Source organism: Pongo pygmaeus, chromosome 13 (genome assembly GCF_028885625.2).
Source record: "Pongo pygmaeus isolate AG05252 chromosome 13, NHGRI_mPonPyg2-v2.0_pri, whole genome shotgun sequence".
NCBI classification, from domain to species: Eukaryota; Metazoa; Chordata; class Mammalia; order Primates; family Hominidae; genus Pongo; species Pongo pygmaeus.
In genome coordinates this window covers 44,401,467-44,417,810 of record NC_072386.2, presented here as the reverse complement: position 1 = coordinate 44,417,810, position 16,344 = coordinate 44,401,467, and the positions used below count along the sequence as shown (strand labels likewise).

Genomic DNA, 16,344 nt, shown 5'->3' with positions numbered 1-16,344 from the left:
TAATACAAATAATTTTGATTATGATTTTGTCCATCTGAATACACTTGAATAGTTCTTGATCACACTAAAGAGCAACTTACAATATTACTGCATTAACAGCATTTGAGAAAAACATATACAGGCAGGATACTTCTCTTTCTACAATGTCATCTTCCTCTCACCTATGAGGAGTCTATGAATCTTTAGTGCTAGAAAAAATTGTGGAGGTAAAAAATATTAAGCTTTCCATAATGATGTTGTCCAAAGTTCCTTTAGCTGTAACTATGGACACCATATGTGCAGTTAGACATGATAAAAACCAATTTTAAGTTGTAAATCTTGGACAGTATATAACAAAGCTTTCCCACAGTAAAAAGAACAAAAAAATATGCTTGCTGCTTATTTGTGCACCACTGAAAATTCTTATTTATTCACTTTAATTCTGCATTTACACAAAAATGCTGTAATAAAATATCTGTACACTACTTCTGTTACAAATATAGATAATATTTAAAGTGACTTTATATATTCTAATGTAGGAGTTTCACGCTCTAAAATGGGAATGAACACATGATAATTCCTCACCAGTTGTCTCAATAAACAGCTCCATCTGTTTCCCTTAGTCTTAAACTATTGTATTATCAGATGTTAATATAAGGCAATGAAATGAAGTTATGTTAATCCCCTTAATTTTTCTATCAATTTACTAATGGCATACAACCAAAATAATTAGTAACACATTGTTCTCTGTCATTAAGATTAATACGAATTGAAAACCAATTGCACAGCACACTAACAAACACATTTTTAATGTTGCATCGGTTGTTAAAACCAGCACTAAAGATTCTGGAACCCTTCTATGTTCCTCTATGGTTAGCAGCATAGTTGCTTTCTAGAAAAACCATAGTCAACATGGGGTGGCATCATCATTTACTCATAGCAACATGAAAATATTTTATAAAAGGTCAAAAATAAAAATGAAAATTGAAATGTGCATTAAATATAATTTCTTTATAAAATGTAGGGACATTGCTTCATATATTTGCCATTTACTCAATTCTAGAAACCAATTTTAGCAGGAAAAATATGTATGCATATTAGAGGTGGGGAGATGCAATGTTTTTATAATACTGTATTGAAAATTTTAAAATACTGACAGCATTTTTAAAGATTTTCATTAGAAAACTTTTTTTTCTTTTTTTTAGTTTGGGGTGGGGAGAGGAGGTAGATTGCCAAATTGAGGCAATTTTTTTAAACTCCCCGAGATTTTCTTCTTTATTTTATATTTTCATTTTTCATCCTAATTTACTGAAGCCATTTTCTTTGGTTAGCCTTAGAATTTATCTTTCTTTATACTAACCAGCTTAGCATGTAATAATTCTTGCCCATGTGACTACAAAACATTAGATATCTTCACAAATAAAAACGAGATTCACCTACACAAATATTCCTTCTCTCTGACTTTAAGTTCACAAAATGCGAGAAGAAAAGAAAAATGATATTAGGTTGTCAGTAAGGAAAGCATTTGTATATGAGAAAAACAAACTTAAGTGTTATTTCCCCTCTACAGTTTTGAAGACCCGGCTGAACACAGCATAAAAAATGTCAGGACCAGTCCATTCTCTTTACAGTAGGAGGTGAGCTAGGGGTTGGGTTGGTTCAATTCTGGCAGCCAATTCAAGAGAGAACCATCAGTGTGACAGTGCCTTTTGTCCGTTTAAGGATGGCAACAGCTTCTTCATGGGTGACTCCTTCTAGACTCTGCCCATTGACAGCAATGATCTGATCGCCCCTTTTCAGACGTCCGTCTTCAGAGGCTGCTCCCTGCAAATTATAAAGTAGACTTATTTCTCAAAAAATGCTGCCTTGCAACTCACAACAGAAAAAGATCTCAACAGGAATGTAAATTGCTCTGCATGCACACACACACTGCTCCCAGTGCTCCATGGGTGCTCTAAGCCATTAAGCAATGATGAACATAGACAAAGAAGGTCTTTCTCCTAAATGGTTTTAGCATTGAGATACCAATTTGAGAGAGAATTTAGCAGTCAATAGATTAGTTGGATGGGTTTCTGGCTGTTCAGCACAGCAGTTGGTGGGAACACAAATTAATAAAGAATATTTGGGAATTTGCCTAGTAGGAATGATTCAATAGAATCCAGGATTTTCTATCCTGTAAAGAAGACCTACAGAAAGAAGGTAAAGGATTAGGTAGGAACAAAAACAGTTTTACAGGACAAGGGCTTGGGGGATGACAAAATCCAAAGGTCTGCAAAAGCACAAAGCCACCTGAACATTCACTACGGCAGGATAAGGTATAAGTTCTAAATTTAAAACCCACTGCTATTTCTAATTCTTTTTGTGGTTTTGAAAAAGCTATTCAAGCTGTCTTAGTTCTTACTTCCCAAGGGTAGAGAGATTCTTCATATTCCTTATGGACCCTAAACGATTAAGATTAAATACAGACACTGCTGTTAGAAAAAGAACCCCATCTTAAAGCACGCTTATAGAAGACAATTATGCAATTAAATATAAAATTAAAAATATGGAAAAGTTAATGAGGAATCCATAATGATGAAATTCTTAAAATATGTTCTAACTAGCATGCCTTAAATAAATTGTTCCTAGGCTGAGGAAAAGGACTGTATGACTCTTCTATTCACTAGCAAATGCTGTTTGTATTTTTGGACATACCGATAGCTTTTTTAAAAATCTTATAAATTAAGCCTATAGCTAGCTTGTTGTAGGTACAGCACTTTAAATTGGCTAAAAAAAAAATCTTTTCCAAAATAATAAAATAAAATATCCATAAAGAACCATACCACTAATCCAAAGGCCCTGTATCAAATTTTTAAACAGGTTTGACTAAGTTTTGTTTCTTTTTACACTGTAAAATTTTGAGATTCTAAATTTTTCCCTGCAGGAAATCTTGTTGAATTTTGTAGCTCCTGAAAAACGACTTAACGTATTAACAATAATTACATGGGTTTAAAGTATTTTAATAGCTTTACCAGTATTGCAATATCTTTACTCTTATTCTAAACCTTCTTAAGCTAGAATAGGTATTATATAATTATAACTATACAATCTTTTTAATTGAATCCCTTGATTGCAAATCGCTGACTTATTATAGATGATAGGGCTGCTGGATTCTCCCTACATTTTTTTCAGTAGTTATTTTTGTTTTATTCAATGAAATTAAATTTATAAAATAAATGCTTATTAATTTTCATGTGTACTTTATGTACTTCTCTATAACTAGTTTATATTTCACAACAAAAAAATGCAAACAGAAATACCAGTGCTCTACAGCATACATATTTAAAATGTCCCATTTTCAAAAGACAATCATGTGCAATTTGTGTTCAAAGAAAAAAAATAGGCTTTACTAACCAAAGTTCATTAATATTTTTATGTATATTGTTGAGTTTCCATGGAGTTTCAATTTGAGCCTATTTTCCTTTAAATATAATGAAACCTCAAATTGGACAAAAATATTTAATGACCTGTTCCTGTAGGGAGTCTTGAAAAGAAACGATCAACTGTTAACCATTTGGCATTACCTCAGGCCATAAACTAATAAGCCAGCTGCTGACCACTATTAATGAATGTTTAGGGGAAAAGAGGGTGGTTAAAATTTGCAAGCTTACCTTTGCAAACACTGTTTTAACATAAATGGGTAAGTCTCCATGAGGGCTGCCATATCCTCCAACTATACTGAAGCCTAAGCCATCTGGTCCTCGCTCTAGTGTAATAGACTTACATTGAGGAGGTCTACGGTGAAGGAAAGGAAAAAGAGGTTTTAAATTAAAAAAAAAAAAACTATATATATATATATGTTATGAATTATCTGACATCCACCTAGAGCTAGCATAATTCTCTTTGTTACTGACAGGAGAGTATATTACGGGTATTTCTGAGATGCTTAAATTGTCAGTGCACGCTGTGCTCGGTATTTTAAATTTACATAATCTAATGAAATCCTACTTAACACCCTAATTCTATTACTCATCTACGGTTCCCTTAAACTAACATATTCATGGCATGTTCTCATTGTACAGAGAAGCTCATTTGTTTTCCAGTTTATATAAAGTGAGAGGGCTAAAGTTCAGGGGACTATATTAAAATAAGTCATAAACATCAGTACGCCTAAGCTCAGAGAGAAAAATCAATTATAAGCAATGGAAAAGCTGCATCAAATTATTTAAAATTTCCAATGTGCCTCTCTCTTCTCCTCTGTTTTCCAATGCTTTTGTATCCAAGTGTTGTTACTTAATACTGTGAATTTTTTCAGTCCAAAGGATAATATACTAAATGAATAGGCAGTGCTGGAAATTTTAAAATGATCGATTTGACTTGCTCCATATTACATGAAGCGGTAACATCAACACTGAAATGTCCTCCACCCCACAATCAGAGCTGAAACCATGGGAAGGGTAGTGGCACGCGTATCTATCTAGCTAGTTATCTATCTCTCTACTTATCTTTCATCAACTAAATCCATGCCACAATTATTTAAGTTTAGAAGCACCTGATATGTGTAATTCATACTTCATAGATCCTATCATTTTACCTGTACGTAATTCCTAGAAACATGGGACAGAGAATGCAACTGTCAGGAAGACTTGATTCATAAGTGAAAAATGATACACTAATCATCATGTATGAACTCACCCTAAATCATCCTGAAATATACTGCTTGACGTCAGCCCAGTGAAAGAAAGACTGGAACTTGCAGGCTCCTGCTGATGACCTGTGACCACACTCACATCTCCTCCAGCAACCACCTGCGCACAGGAGAAGGATAAACAGAAAAAACACATGTTCCTGTGGCTAGGGAAACTAATTTTTCTTCAGAAAGAGCACTTGGATTAAAATGTATATTTTATTGTTCATTTAATCATTTCTGTTAACATAAAATACAACCAAAGAGAATGAAATTTCACAAGGTCCAGAGGCTCTTAACTGTCCTGACAGTAAACATATTCTTCTAATTCTATTCTACAAAGTTCTTTGACGTTTTTAAAATGTGGTCTCATATGTAATTACTTTTTAAAGATCTTTAGAATACAAGCTACTTGCGAGCACCACTTAAACTTCCAGCAAATAATCATGTACTGCTAAGGCCTGGATTTTTTTCCCCTTACAGTATAAAACAATCAATGCATCAGAGTAAAATGTTACAAAATGTGTCTCATATGCACTTTATTGGAACTCTTAATCATTTATGTTCAAGAGAAATATTAAATAAAATAATCATTTTTACTGCTTAAACATCAAAGCTCATGTGTCTTCAAGCTACCTATATTCTGAATTATGCTTGGGATAAAAATCTTACCTGCATTTCAATGGAGCCAGATGCATTTTTCAGTAGGTTAACTGCTTGGGTGTGAGTCATGCCCTCAGTGGATGTGCCACAGATAGTGACAATCCTATCCCCAACCTGCAAGGGAGAGAAAGAAACGGCCATCTGCTAAAGCAGCCATGGAGAGTGGGTCTTTGAGACCTGAGTATTCATTTCCTTCTCCACCTTCCACATGACATATATACTGCTACCAGCCACTGAAATATAACCAAGGAAACCACTAATTCCAAGAAGTCCAAAAAGCAGCAACCACAGAAAGAAGCAGTGCATAATGGTTGAGTTCCATAGTATCCAGGGGAGAGGGAGGGAGAAGGAGAAAGCCACTCTTCCCTGCTCTTCATTTCTCTTGGGTGAGACATTACTTCCTATTAAAAGAAAAAAAAAATTCACTATCATTTGGAAACTGAAATTTCTCTGGACATTACTATTATAATCATTAGATGTGACTCTAAGTCAGAGGTTGGCAAACTAAGGCCCAGAGGCCAAATTTGGCCCACTGCCTGTTTTGGTTAATAAAGTTTGGTTGGAAGACAGCCATGCTTATTTGGCTGCTTTCACAGGGCAGAGTTGAGTAGTTGCAACAGAGACTCACAGGTCCCACAAAGCCTAAAATATTCAGTATCTGTCCTTCCAGAAGTTTACTGACCCTGTGCTATCTATACAATCAGGTTTTAAGTGTCAGCCATAAATCTGGATATCAAATGAGGCTGAACCATTCCCAGCCTAAAGACTATTTAAACTAAAATGTGGTTATGTTCTGAGACCTATTTGAGGTATGAAACCATAGAGATTTTGCTTTAGAGAGACTGAGTTGCCTAAATGGAATATTCATGTAATTTTAGAGCTGGGCAATTGGCATAAATTCCATTGTAGTGCTCCACAATTTGGATAATCCCTCAGCTTTGAGGAAAGTTGCATATAGTTGTATAACATTGTAAGTCATATTTATATTAAACTTCTGCAAAATTATCAGTGAATGCAAATAAGTAATACTTTTCAATTTAACAGTTAAATCAGCATTTAAACCGATCAAATATATAAGATAAAAATTTCACTTCATACTGGTGTTCTGAAAATACTTTGTTCTCTTTTAGCTTGTTCCACAGAATTTCAACATATAAAAATATGTATTAAGAAACAACTATAAATCTTCCTATTTCATTTAACTGCAAATCTGCATTTTCTCCTTTCTTTTAATATTCTTTATTTTTTATTCCAAGCAAGCCTTGCTGTGATTGGATTAGATGATTTAAAAGTAAATATAGATATTTATAACTGCCTTGCAACACGTAGCCAGGTTCAAAGGTTTATAAAAACACTTCTGCACATTTTGCTAGGGCTTCTAGGGTTGTTAGTATGACTCACTCTGAGTTTTTGGGTCTGTGCTGCAACTCCAGTTGGGTGCATCATTGCAATAAATATAGGCACGTCACCAAGTGGGCTGCCTACTCCTCCAGCGATGCTGATTCCCAGTGAGTCAGTAGGGCCCTGCCACAGAACAGATATAAAATTTTGGTCAAAGTGATATTTTTCATTGACCTTTTGTTTATTCTTTGGCATGATATCTATAGTCAACTCTGATCTTCTAAGTGTGAGGGGGAAAATGAAGAAGTGCAAGAAAACTGCATTACTTTATTTGACACAGGTGCTTAGCGTGGCTTAGGAAAATAAGCATCTGTTCAGGAAGTAAAATAAATCAAGACATGCTAAATGAAAATCATGTTGTGGAACTGATGAAAAGCAGGTAAACTCATGAAGTGAAAAGACCACACTTTTGGAATCAGAGTACTGTGTTCAAAGCCAGGAAGTCATACTTGCAAATGCTGGAACTTGGAATAAAGTCCACTCCACTCAATAAATCATTAGATCTTCATTTACAAAATGGAGACAACAGTGCCTCTCACAGAGGGCTGCAGTGAATATTAAATGACATGATGATGACATGAAGTGTCTACAAGAGTGCTCAGAACAATAGTAAAAGCTCAATAAATCACAGCTGCTTTTGTCTCTTGTGCATGGCTGTCAGGGGAATCTGTTCAGAACTAATAAGTATCTGTTGAAGAGAAAGGTTTACTTACCAGTATAAGAAGTGAGAGGCATGGTACTATTTTGTGTGGGGTCAATTTTACGCTATTTTCAGCAAAACAGAGTATGCAAACAACGATTTTTCAAATGAGGTACTGCGATCAGGAAATTCATTAAGGACTACATTATGTTATTTCACATGTAATATGTAAGAATACATACTTTTTTGAGATGAATACTTTAAAACAGTAAGAAAGTTAACAAGAAAACATAAGAAGATGTCTCTTAAAACACCAGAGTTTATATTGTTTTCTCTCCCCAAGTTACCTTTTTTATTTCAACTGTTCTTAATCCCTGTATTTCAGATGCCACTGTAAAGGCAAAAAAGATAAAATAGGGTTATTTTATGTTCATTCACTTTTTATGTTCATTAAAATATCTAAAGCTGGATGGGACTAAATGATAACCTAGGTTTTTTTTTTTTTAAGGGGGTGCTCAAAGCTGCTAGTACACATGATTAGATCTGTCTCACACAAAACTATTTATTTTTCCAGTTGGAAAAACGTGTATACCATCCCATTCTTCCTTCTCATTTTAAGTGTTGATTATATAACTATGTAATCCACTTTGAATGAATCAAGGGCAGAATGTGTTTTGCATAGAAAGGCACATGTGCACAGCTGAGAGGAATAAAGTCATGGATGCATTAAAAAAATTCACAAATTTAAGTGCCTAAATTTCTAGAATATTAGTCACATTGCAAACAGAGATTGCCATATGGTTAGTTTCTTCAATTTGAACAACTCTCAACCAATGCACCAAGCCAAAAATCCCTCTGCAGCATGATTTCACGTAATTAAAACACAGGAGGATCACATTAATTTTCTCAAATTTTTGCAATCTTCATGGAAAAAGAAGGCTTCACTTAATGGCATCTTCTGATTTACTGGTGTTACAATAAGCACAGAAAAGGAATAAAATCAAAAACACCAATCTGCTTAGTAAGAAAAAAAAATTACAGAATCCTGATTATAATGTTTAGTGTATCTTGTAGGGTAATCATCAAATGGGAAAAGCTGCCATAGGCACAACTTTATGTTGTTCAGACTTTTTGCTAACACATGTTTTTGTACCTATATTAGGATATGGGATGATTTCGGGGAAAAGAAAGCTCAGAGGTAAACAAGACAAAAAAATCAGTGTTGACAGCCAAAATTCAAACCATGTTTAAAATACTGAACCAATCTTACATGCATTCTTCTTTGAGCTACTTTCCAGTGACTCAGATGTACTGGATCCAGAGAGTGGAAAAGTGAAAGATGACAGGCTGCCTTCACTCACCTACAAATATACAACAATTATTTCAGAAGGTTTTGCAAGTAACATACTCCCTAAATACCACTTATTTCAGAATTTAATCTAGAGACAGATACCTGTTAAGCAACAGTGGCTTTTGATAATTTGATGAGCAATTTAAACACAGTTCCTACTGATTTTTTTCCTTTTAAACAGAGAATTTCTCTAGTGACATAAATAAATTGAAGCTAAAAGGGTAGATGAAATTGATTCTAATCTACCTAAAATTTTAGTGGATAGTCATAATCTCATTCAAACTAATCTTCTTTAAACTGATGTTGTAGGAAGACTAGGACTTAAACAAAAACTGCAGAATTAGGGCCAGCTAATAGGAAACTCATGGCAGTAATTTAGAAAGTTAGTATGGGGTCTTTAAGGACAGACTGATGAAAATGGGTTTCCATCATCGGTAGACAAGACTGAGGAGAAAGTCAAGAGGTCTTGTCAAGAGTCTTGAAATATTTAACGTCATATTTTTATACATGGTGCTGAGTATCTATAGTTCACTTATATGGGACTTTTCAGTTGAATATTGATTGATGTTGCTATAAAATATTTTTAAAATATGTTATCTTGGGGCCAGGTGCAGTGGCTCACGCCTGTAATCCCAACACTTTGGGAGGCCGAGGCGGGTAGATCACGAGGTCAGGCGTTTGAGACCAGCCTGGCTGACATGGTGAAACCCCATCTCTAATAAAAATACAAAAATTAGCCGGGCGTGGTGGTGCACGCCTGTAATCCCAGCTATTCAGGAAGCAGAGGCAGGAGAATCACTTCAGCCCGGGAGGCGAAGGTTGCAGTGAGCTGAGATCGTGCCACTGCACTCCAGCCTGGGTGACAGAGCGAGACTCTGTCTCAAAAAAAAAAAAATAAATAAATAAATAAATAAATAAAATAAAAATAATAAAAAATTTGTTATCTTGGTAGGCTTTACAATTAGGTAGTTACCTTTTGAGATTATGGAAAAAGAATCATGTCAAAAAAGAATGCCTGAAATCAATTTCCTTAGAACGACTTACAAACTACTCAACAGCCACACCTTGTTTACCTGGCTATTCTGACTTCTTGTTCTTCTCTGTCTCAAACTCTGCACCTCAGTCACTATCCCACGCTGCCAGGGGACCAGACCTTGTACACAGACCCACAGTCAGGGCCATCTATGTGTCCTCGTGGCCCTGACGAACCGCACAGCTACCCACCTGGCTGCTTTGAGACGGCCTCCTCTCTGAATGGAATGGACCAGCTTTCATTCTTCCAACTTCCAAGGTTACTGTGCCTAGGGAACACTGTGGGTGGGCATGGGGGGTGTTTTATGGAAATGTTTAAATAAAATGCTATAATCATCTTTAGGAATACATTTTACTCTTCAAGACTTTTTTGAAAGGCATCTTCCTTTTGGAATTTCTATAAGCAAGGATACCTCCAATCCCTTGTGGAAAATGGCTTTTTAAAAAAACATTCAAACTAACAAAAATAATAAGCAGCAGCAACACCAAGTGTCTACCTTAATACCTCATGATTTCTATGGAGACTACTTCTACCAAAAAGAAATGGAGAATTGAGCAATTATCTCATGAAACACACTAATTTTGATAGGACAAACAAGCTGAATAACTGAGGGTTTAAAAAACAAAGCGACTGTAATCCCAGCGCTTTGGGAGGCCGAGGCGGGTGGATCATGAGGTCAGGAGATCAAGACCATCCTGGCTAACATGGTGAATCCCTGTCTCTACTAAAAATACAAAAAAATAGCTGGGCGTGGTGGCGGGAGCCTGTAGTCCCAGCTACTCAGGAGGCTGAGGCAGAAGAATGGTGTGAACCCGGGAGGCGGAGCTTGCAGTGAGCCAAGATCATGCCACTGCACTCCGCCTGGGTGACAGAGCGAGACTTGAGACTCCACCTCAAAAAAACAAAACAAAAAAAAAAGCGAACACAATAAAACCACCACTACCATTACCTCAGCAACTTGTTTTGCCCTCAATGGAAGAGGTACTTAGATAATTGGGTAAATTCTCTATCGCTACACTGTGCCTGAATAGACTTATGATATAAAATTTAGATAAATACTGCTATCAACACGAAACATGAATTGAAGACAATCTTTCTTGTACCCCTTTACAAATAAACCATAGGCATGCAAGAAATGCTGCACAATCTAATATGGAAGTACCACAAGAAGGTGTTTGAGACCCTGTTTTGGAGTCACTGGATTAAATCCAGACTATGTGATTTATTAGCGGTGTGACCGTAATGGATGTTTAACCTTAATAAATCTTTTACTCTGAATTTTAAAAATGTACAGCATTATAGGTTGTTGAGATAAATAAACCATGAACAATGCTTATGACAGTATTTAGAATGGAGTAAGATTAATATAAACATTGGGCACTGATATTATTATTCAGTGATGAGAGTACAAAGGGATGTGTTATTCTTGAAGATGTTGATCATGAATCATACTTTGAAAGGTCAAAACTTGACTTGTAATATCCATAAGTTGGTTTTTTTATTTGTTTGGTTTGGGGTTTCTTTGCTGCAAATTTACCAAACTCTTCTTGAAACTATTTATATTTTCAGTTTACATAACTGTACGGTTAACAAGTCCATACATTAATTATTCACTGTGTAATGTTGCGACCCTTTCACCTACCTGTAACGCTTCTCTTTCAAACATCAAGGGTTTTGATTACTTAAAAAATTGTTAATTTTTCCAATACAAAAGCGATTTATGCCCAGTAAAAAGAAAATTTTGGAAATAAAATGAAAAAAGATGGGGGAAGAAAAGGACCCATAAGTCCAACATTACCTCATAATTATTGTTTAAAAAACTTATAAGATTGTATTTTACATAGTTGCATCTATGCAGTAAATACAATCCTCTGTCTTATATTCCCCACTAATTACAGTAGTCCCCCTTTATTATGGGGGGAATATGTTCTAAGACCCCCCGCCAGTGGATGCCTGACACTATGGATAGTGCTGAACTCTATATATACTATGTTTTTTCCTATATATAAGGTTTAATTTATAAACATAAACTAAGGTTTAATTTATAAATTAGACATAACAGGATAATAAAATAGAACAATTATAACAATGTGCTGTAATAAAAGTTATATGAATGTGATCTCTCTTTCCTTCTAAAAATACCTTATTTTACTATACTCTGGGCAACTGAAACCACAGGAAGAGAAACTGCAGATTAGGAGCGACTACTGTATATATTTTATCATGTTAAAATAGTTGTCATGACACTTTGGGAGGCCGAGACGGGTGGATCACGAAGTCAGGAGATTGAGACCATCCTGGGTAACACGGTGAAACCCTGTCTCTACCAAAAATACAAAAAATTAGCTGGGCGTGGTGGCGGGCACTTGTAGTCCCAGCTACTTGGGAGGCTGAGGCAGGAGAATGGCATGAATCCGGGAGGCGGAGCTTGCAGTGAGCCGAGCTCATACCACTGCACTCCAGCCTGGGCAACAGAGCAGGACTCCGTCTCAAAAAAATAGTTGTCATGAACATCCTTTCAAACAGATACATGTTTGCCATGCATCCTTGCTATTTATACCAAAGTTTATATAGTTTTTGTCAATCACATTGCTTCCAATTTTCTCACTATTACAAATAACACTTCAATGAACTCTACGTGCATGAAGAACTTTATGTGCATGAAGTTGTGTATAGAGGATTATTTACATAACAGTTTTAAAAGAAAAATTACTAATAAAACAAAAATAAGCAGCAGCAGCAACAACAAACATGTAAGTTATACAAATATTTATGGTGTTCATTATATACTTCCAGACTAGCTATTTTTTTTTTTTTTTTTTTTTTTGAGATGGAGTTTCACTCTTATTGCTCAGGTTGGACTGCAATGGTGCGATCTCAGCTTACTGCAACCTCTGCCTCCCGGGTTCAGGCGACTCTCCTGCCTCAGCCTCCTGAGTAGCTGGGATTACAGGCATGCGCCACCACACTTGGCTAATTTTGTATTTTTAGTAGAGATGGGGTTTCTCCATGTTGGTCAGGCTGGTCTCGAACTCCCGATGTCAGGTGATCCACCTGCCTCAGCCTCCCAAAGTGTTGGGATTACAGGCATGAGACACCACGCCTGGCCAGACTAGCTTTTTAAATGACTGGTTTAAAAATTATTTACATTGTTTTATGGATGCTTCCATTTTTTCTTTCTTTAGGATATATAATTCTTACAGAGATAACAATTGTTTTTAATGTGTCTCCAAAAAGAATGTATTCCTCCTTAAAGAATTCTAATTAGATTATGTTTTAAAGATTGAGAACCCTAATGAGAAGTGATAAATGTTAACTTTGCTTTAATAACCAAATTTATAAACACATTCATATGCCAGATCTTATGTAAACCAGAGAGGTGAATAACAAGCACCCACTTGAAAATCCCTCCATGAAGCCCAGCCACTCAGAGGCTCCCCTTAGCGTATTAGACCTCCAACAGCTCTACTGCTGCTGAGCACTGTCATGCAGGCTTATGCTAATTGCTACCCATGACATGGGTACTGATGATGACAGTTTTCTAGTCAATGTTGAATTATATTTCTTCAGGTCATAAAACACACTAGGTTAAAAAAACAAAACAAGGAGATAAGCATTGCCTATTTACAGGAATGCAAATCCCCTCTAGAAACTGGAATATTCCCTGACAGAGAATATGCCTAGAGTCCCAGGAATTATATTGTCAAGTGACTTTTCTGTGTTTTATAATTAATTCATTTTTAAAATGAAACTGGTTCTGCCTTTCCAATCAGAAAATGATCCTTCATGGTGAGTTTTCTTTGGAGGAAACCAATTTTATAATGTAAAATGTACTTGAGTTTAGAATGATATCTAGGGATGGAGGCCTTATAATTACGGTAATCCCCAGTGAAGGTACTGCCGAGTGAATCTGCATTAAATTACCTTCATTGCATAAGGATGACGGATCTGCTTCCGATTTTAAATGTCAACTTCAAATAGTTCAACAGTTTTGAGTCAGAATAGTATTTGGACCGAACTTTCCCTTCTATGGAACATAAATGATAAAATCTTTCCATTTTAAAAGATTTGAGATGACTTTCTATTTATTTTTTTGAGACAGGGTTTCTGTCACCTAAGCTGGAATTCAGTGGTGTGACCACAGCTCACTGCAACCTCTGCCTCCCAGACTCATGCCATCCTCCCACCTCAGCCTTCTGAGTAGCTGGGACTATAGGCCCGCACCACCATGCCCAACTAATTTTTATATTTTTTTGTAGAGACGGGATTTTGCCATGTTGCCAAGGCTGGTCTCGAACCCCTAGGCTCAAGTGATCCACCTGCCATGGCCTCCCAAAATGCTGGGATTATAGGCGTGAGCCATTGCACCTGGCCTTGAGGTGACACTTTAAATAAAGAGAAGTCATTACTAATTTGACTATGATAGCCCAATGTTAAAATTATTTTTTTTCTTCTATGCTATTACACAGAATTATTTTTGGCATTTTTTACCTTTAGCAAAGCGGCAACCGCTTCCTGGGTGGCATTACGAACGTCTTCCCCATTCACCATTAATATCTGGTCTCCCTGCATCAGTCTTCCATCGGCATCCGCAATTCCTCCTTTGACAATGTCTGACACAAATACTCCAGTATCGTTTCTGCACACAATTTTGAATTTCAACATTATCTTTTCCTCAACTGCAATGCAATGCTTATTTAATAAAAAGTTACATTTTTACCCAAAATTTTTACTTGTTTTTATGACTTTAAAAGTTTTGTTATTTGGAGCAACACTGGGGCAACATTAGAATTATATTTTTTTGATAAATAACAGCTTATGTCTTATAGTGCTTCATAGATTAAAATGATCTCCAATAAGCATATTTATTCTTCATCAATTACATACTGTGAGTAGAAGTGTGTATTACCATTCTCATTTTATGGGTCACTCGGCTACTAAGTGGCAAAAGTAAGACTTAAGAGTCAGTCCTTGGATGCAAAATCTGCTGTTCTTTCCAAATCAGAATGGAGCTTTGAATAATATTAACTTGTGGTTACATAAATGTTGCTATCACCATCAACATCATTAATATTATTGAAAATCATAACAGATGTGTATCTCAACCTAAACACCATTCATTAACTCAAAATCTAAGTACCATTGCTGTGATGTCTCTTATATGAAATCATTACACATCTTCCACACAAGATAGGTTTATGCAAAATAAACGCAAATCTTATTCCCATCCTTTCTTTCACAAAACTATAAAAAAAAAACCCCAAAACTTCTAAAAATACGAAGATAACCATAAATAGAAATATATAGTAAAAGCTGAACTGTATCACTTGTTCTTGCCAAGGTCATGACATCAGATCATTTCACCATTTGATCCTCCGCTTTCCCATCTTTAGAAACAGGGTATTGGATTAGATGGTCTTCCCAAGGCACAGAGTTTAGGGTTCATTAATGGTGGTTTTCATGATGACCTGGTGACCCCACATCCTATAGTAGCCACGTTACCCATGTCATATTTCATGAGAACTAGACTACTGATACTGTATTCCAAAAAAAGTCTATTTTTTAGACATATTCCCACTGAGACTCAAATAATATGCTAAAATCTTTTTGTGTTTAAAAATAATTAGCCTTTAGCTGTCTCTGAGAAACAAAATGGTGTAAATGTCTTTTTATTTCCATACAGAAAAGTCGCTGCAGAACCAGGTGTCTATGCTGCTGGTTTGGCAATTCTGAAGAATGCCTATTTCTGAAGAAGGATATTCTGAAATAAAGATCACCATTTCACAGATTTCTGACTCACTGGAAAAAATAAGCTGCTTTCAAATGGTGGCTATCTGAGGCCCAAGGAATGACAAGATCAACTTAGAGACACTGCAGACTGCAGGGGCACTTTTTACTGAATGCTGACTTCACAAGTTTAGCTATCTGGTAGATTCTGAGATCAGATCCAGATGGGCTTATAATACTACAAGGAAGAAAGATTTATGAAACTTGCTGGATTATTTATTTGTTAATATCACTTATAAATGAATTTGTTAATATTACTTACATGTAAATACTTTTAAAATGTACTTATATACAAATGAATTAGGTTGTGAATTTTTGTACATTCACTATTCCATTACCACCCGGGCCCCCTGCTTTAGGTCCTGTTGATGGCACGCTCTTGTTCGCTCTGATCCTTCTCCCTACAATATCTTCTACTCTCCTTTAATAAACCAGTTCTCACTTATCACTTTTAGCCTCAGCTCAGACACTTCTTTTCTTGGAAATTTTCCCTAATTCACTTTAATTAAATAGGGTCACTTGGTCTCTTTCTCCTTTGCTACCATGGGTCCCCCACAAAGCATCTTTGTCACTCATCAATAGATTCCTTTGTTGCAAGAATATATTTAATTCGACGTTCACCAGACAATGAGTTTTTGGAGTTCAGGAACCATGTCTTATTTAGCTTTGTTTCTGAAAACTTAATGTATTTCCTAGCACATAGCAGGTGCTCAAAAATATACCAAATGACTTTTTGTTAAGTACCTTCAAAGCCTTCCAATATTCTGATTTTAAAAGTCCAAAACCAATGTCTTTTTATGGTTCCTTAGTGAGGGGGCTAACAA

At 35.8% G+C, this 16,344-nt stretch overlaps 1 protein-coding gene across 22 annotated transcripts in view; it reads right to left on the bottom strand.

Annotated features, from left to right (window-relative positions):
- Positions 1–381: 381 nt before the first annotated feature.
- Positions 382–16,344, bottom strand: part of MPDZ (multiple PDZ domain crumbs cell polarity complex component) — a 180,127-nt gene continuing 164,164 nt past the window's right edge. For 20 of the 22 annotated variants that reach the window (XM_063649516.1, XM_063649522.1, XM_063649524.1 and 17 more), the window contains 9 exons: positions 14,225–14,372; positions 9,925–10,011; positions 8,620–8,710; positions 7,697–7,740; positions 6,710–6,832; positions 5,318–5,422; positions 4,654–4,766; positions 3,630–3,753; positions 382–1,803 (listed from right to left, as the gene is read on the bottom strand). In XM_063649516.1, coding sequence (XP_063505586.1) covers positions 1,657–1,803; positions 3,630–3,753; positions 4,654–4,766; positions 5,318–5,422; positions 6,710–6,832; positions 7,697–7,740; positions 8,620–8,710; positions 9,925–10,011; positions 14,225–14,372 — 982 coding nt within the window. In that variant the 3' untranslated portion in view covers positions 382–1,656. The other 2 variants (XM_063649526.1, XM_063649528.1) reach the window with 2 other exon arrangements.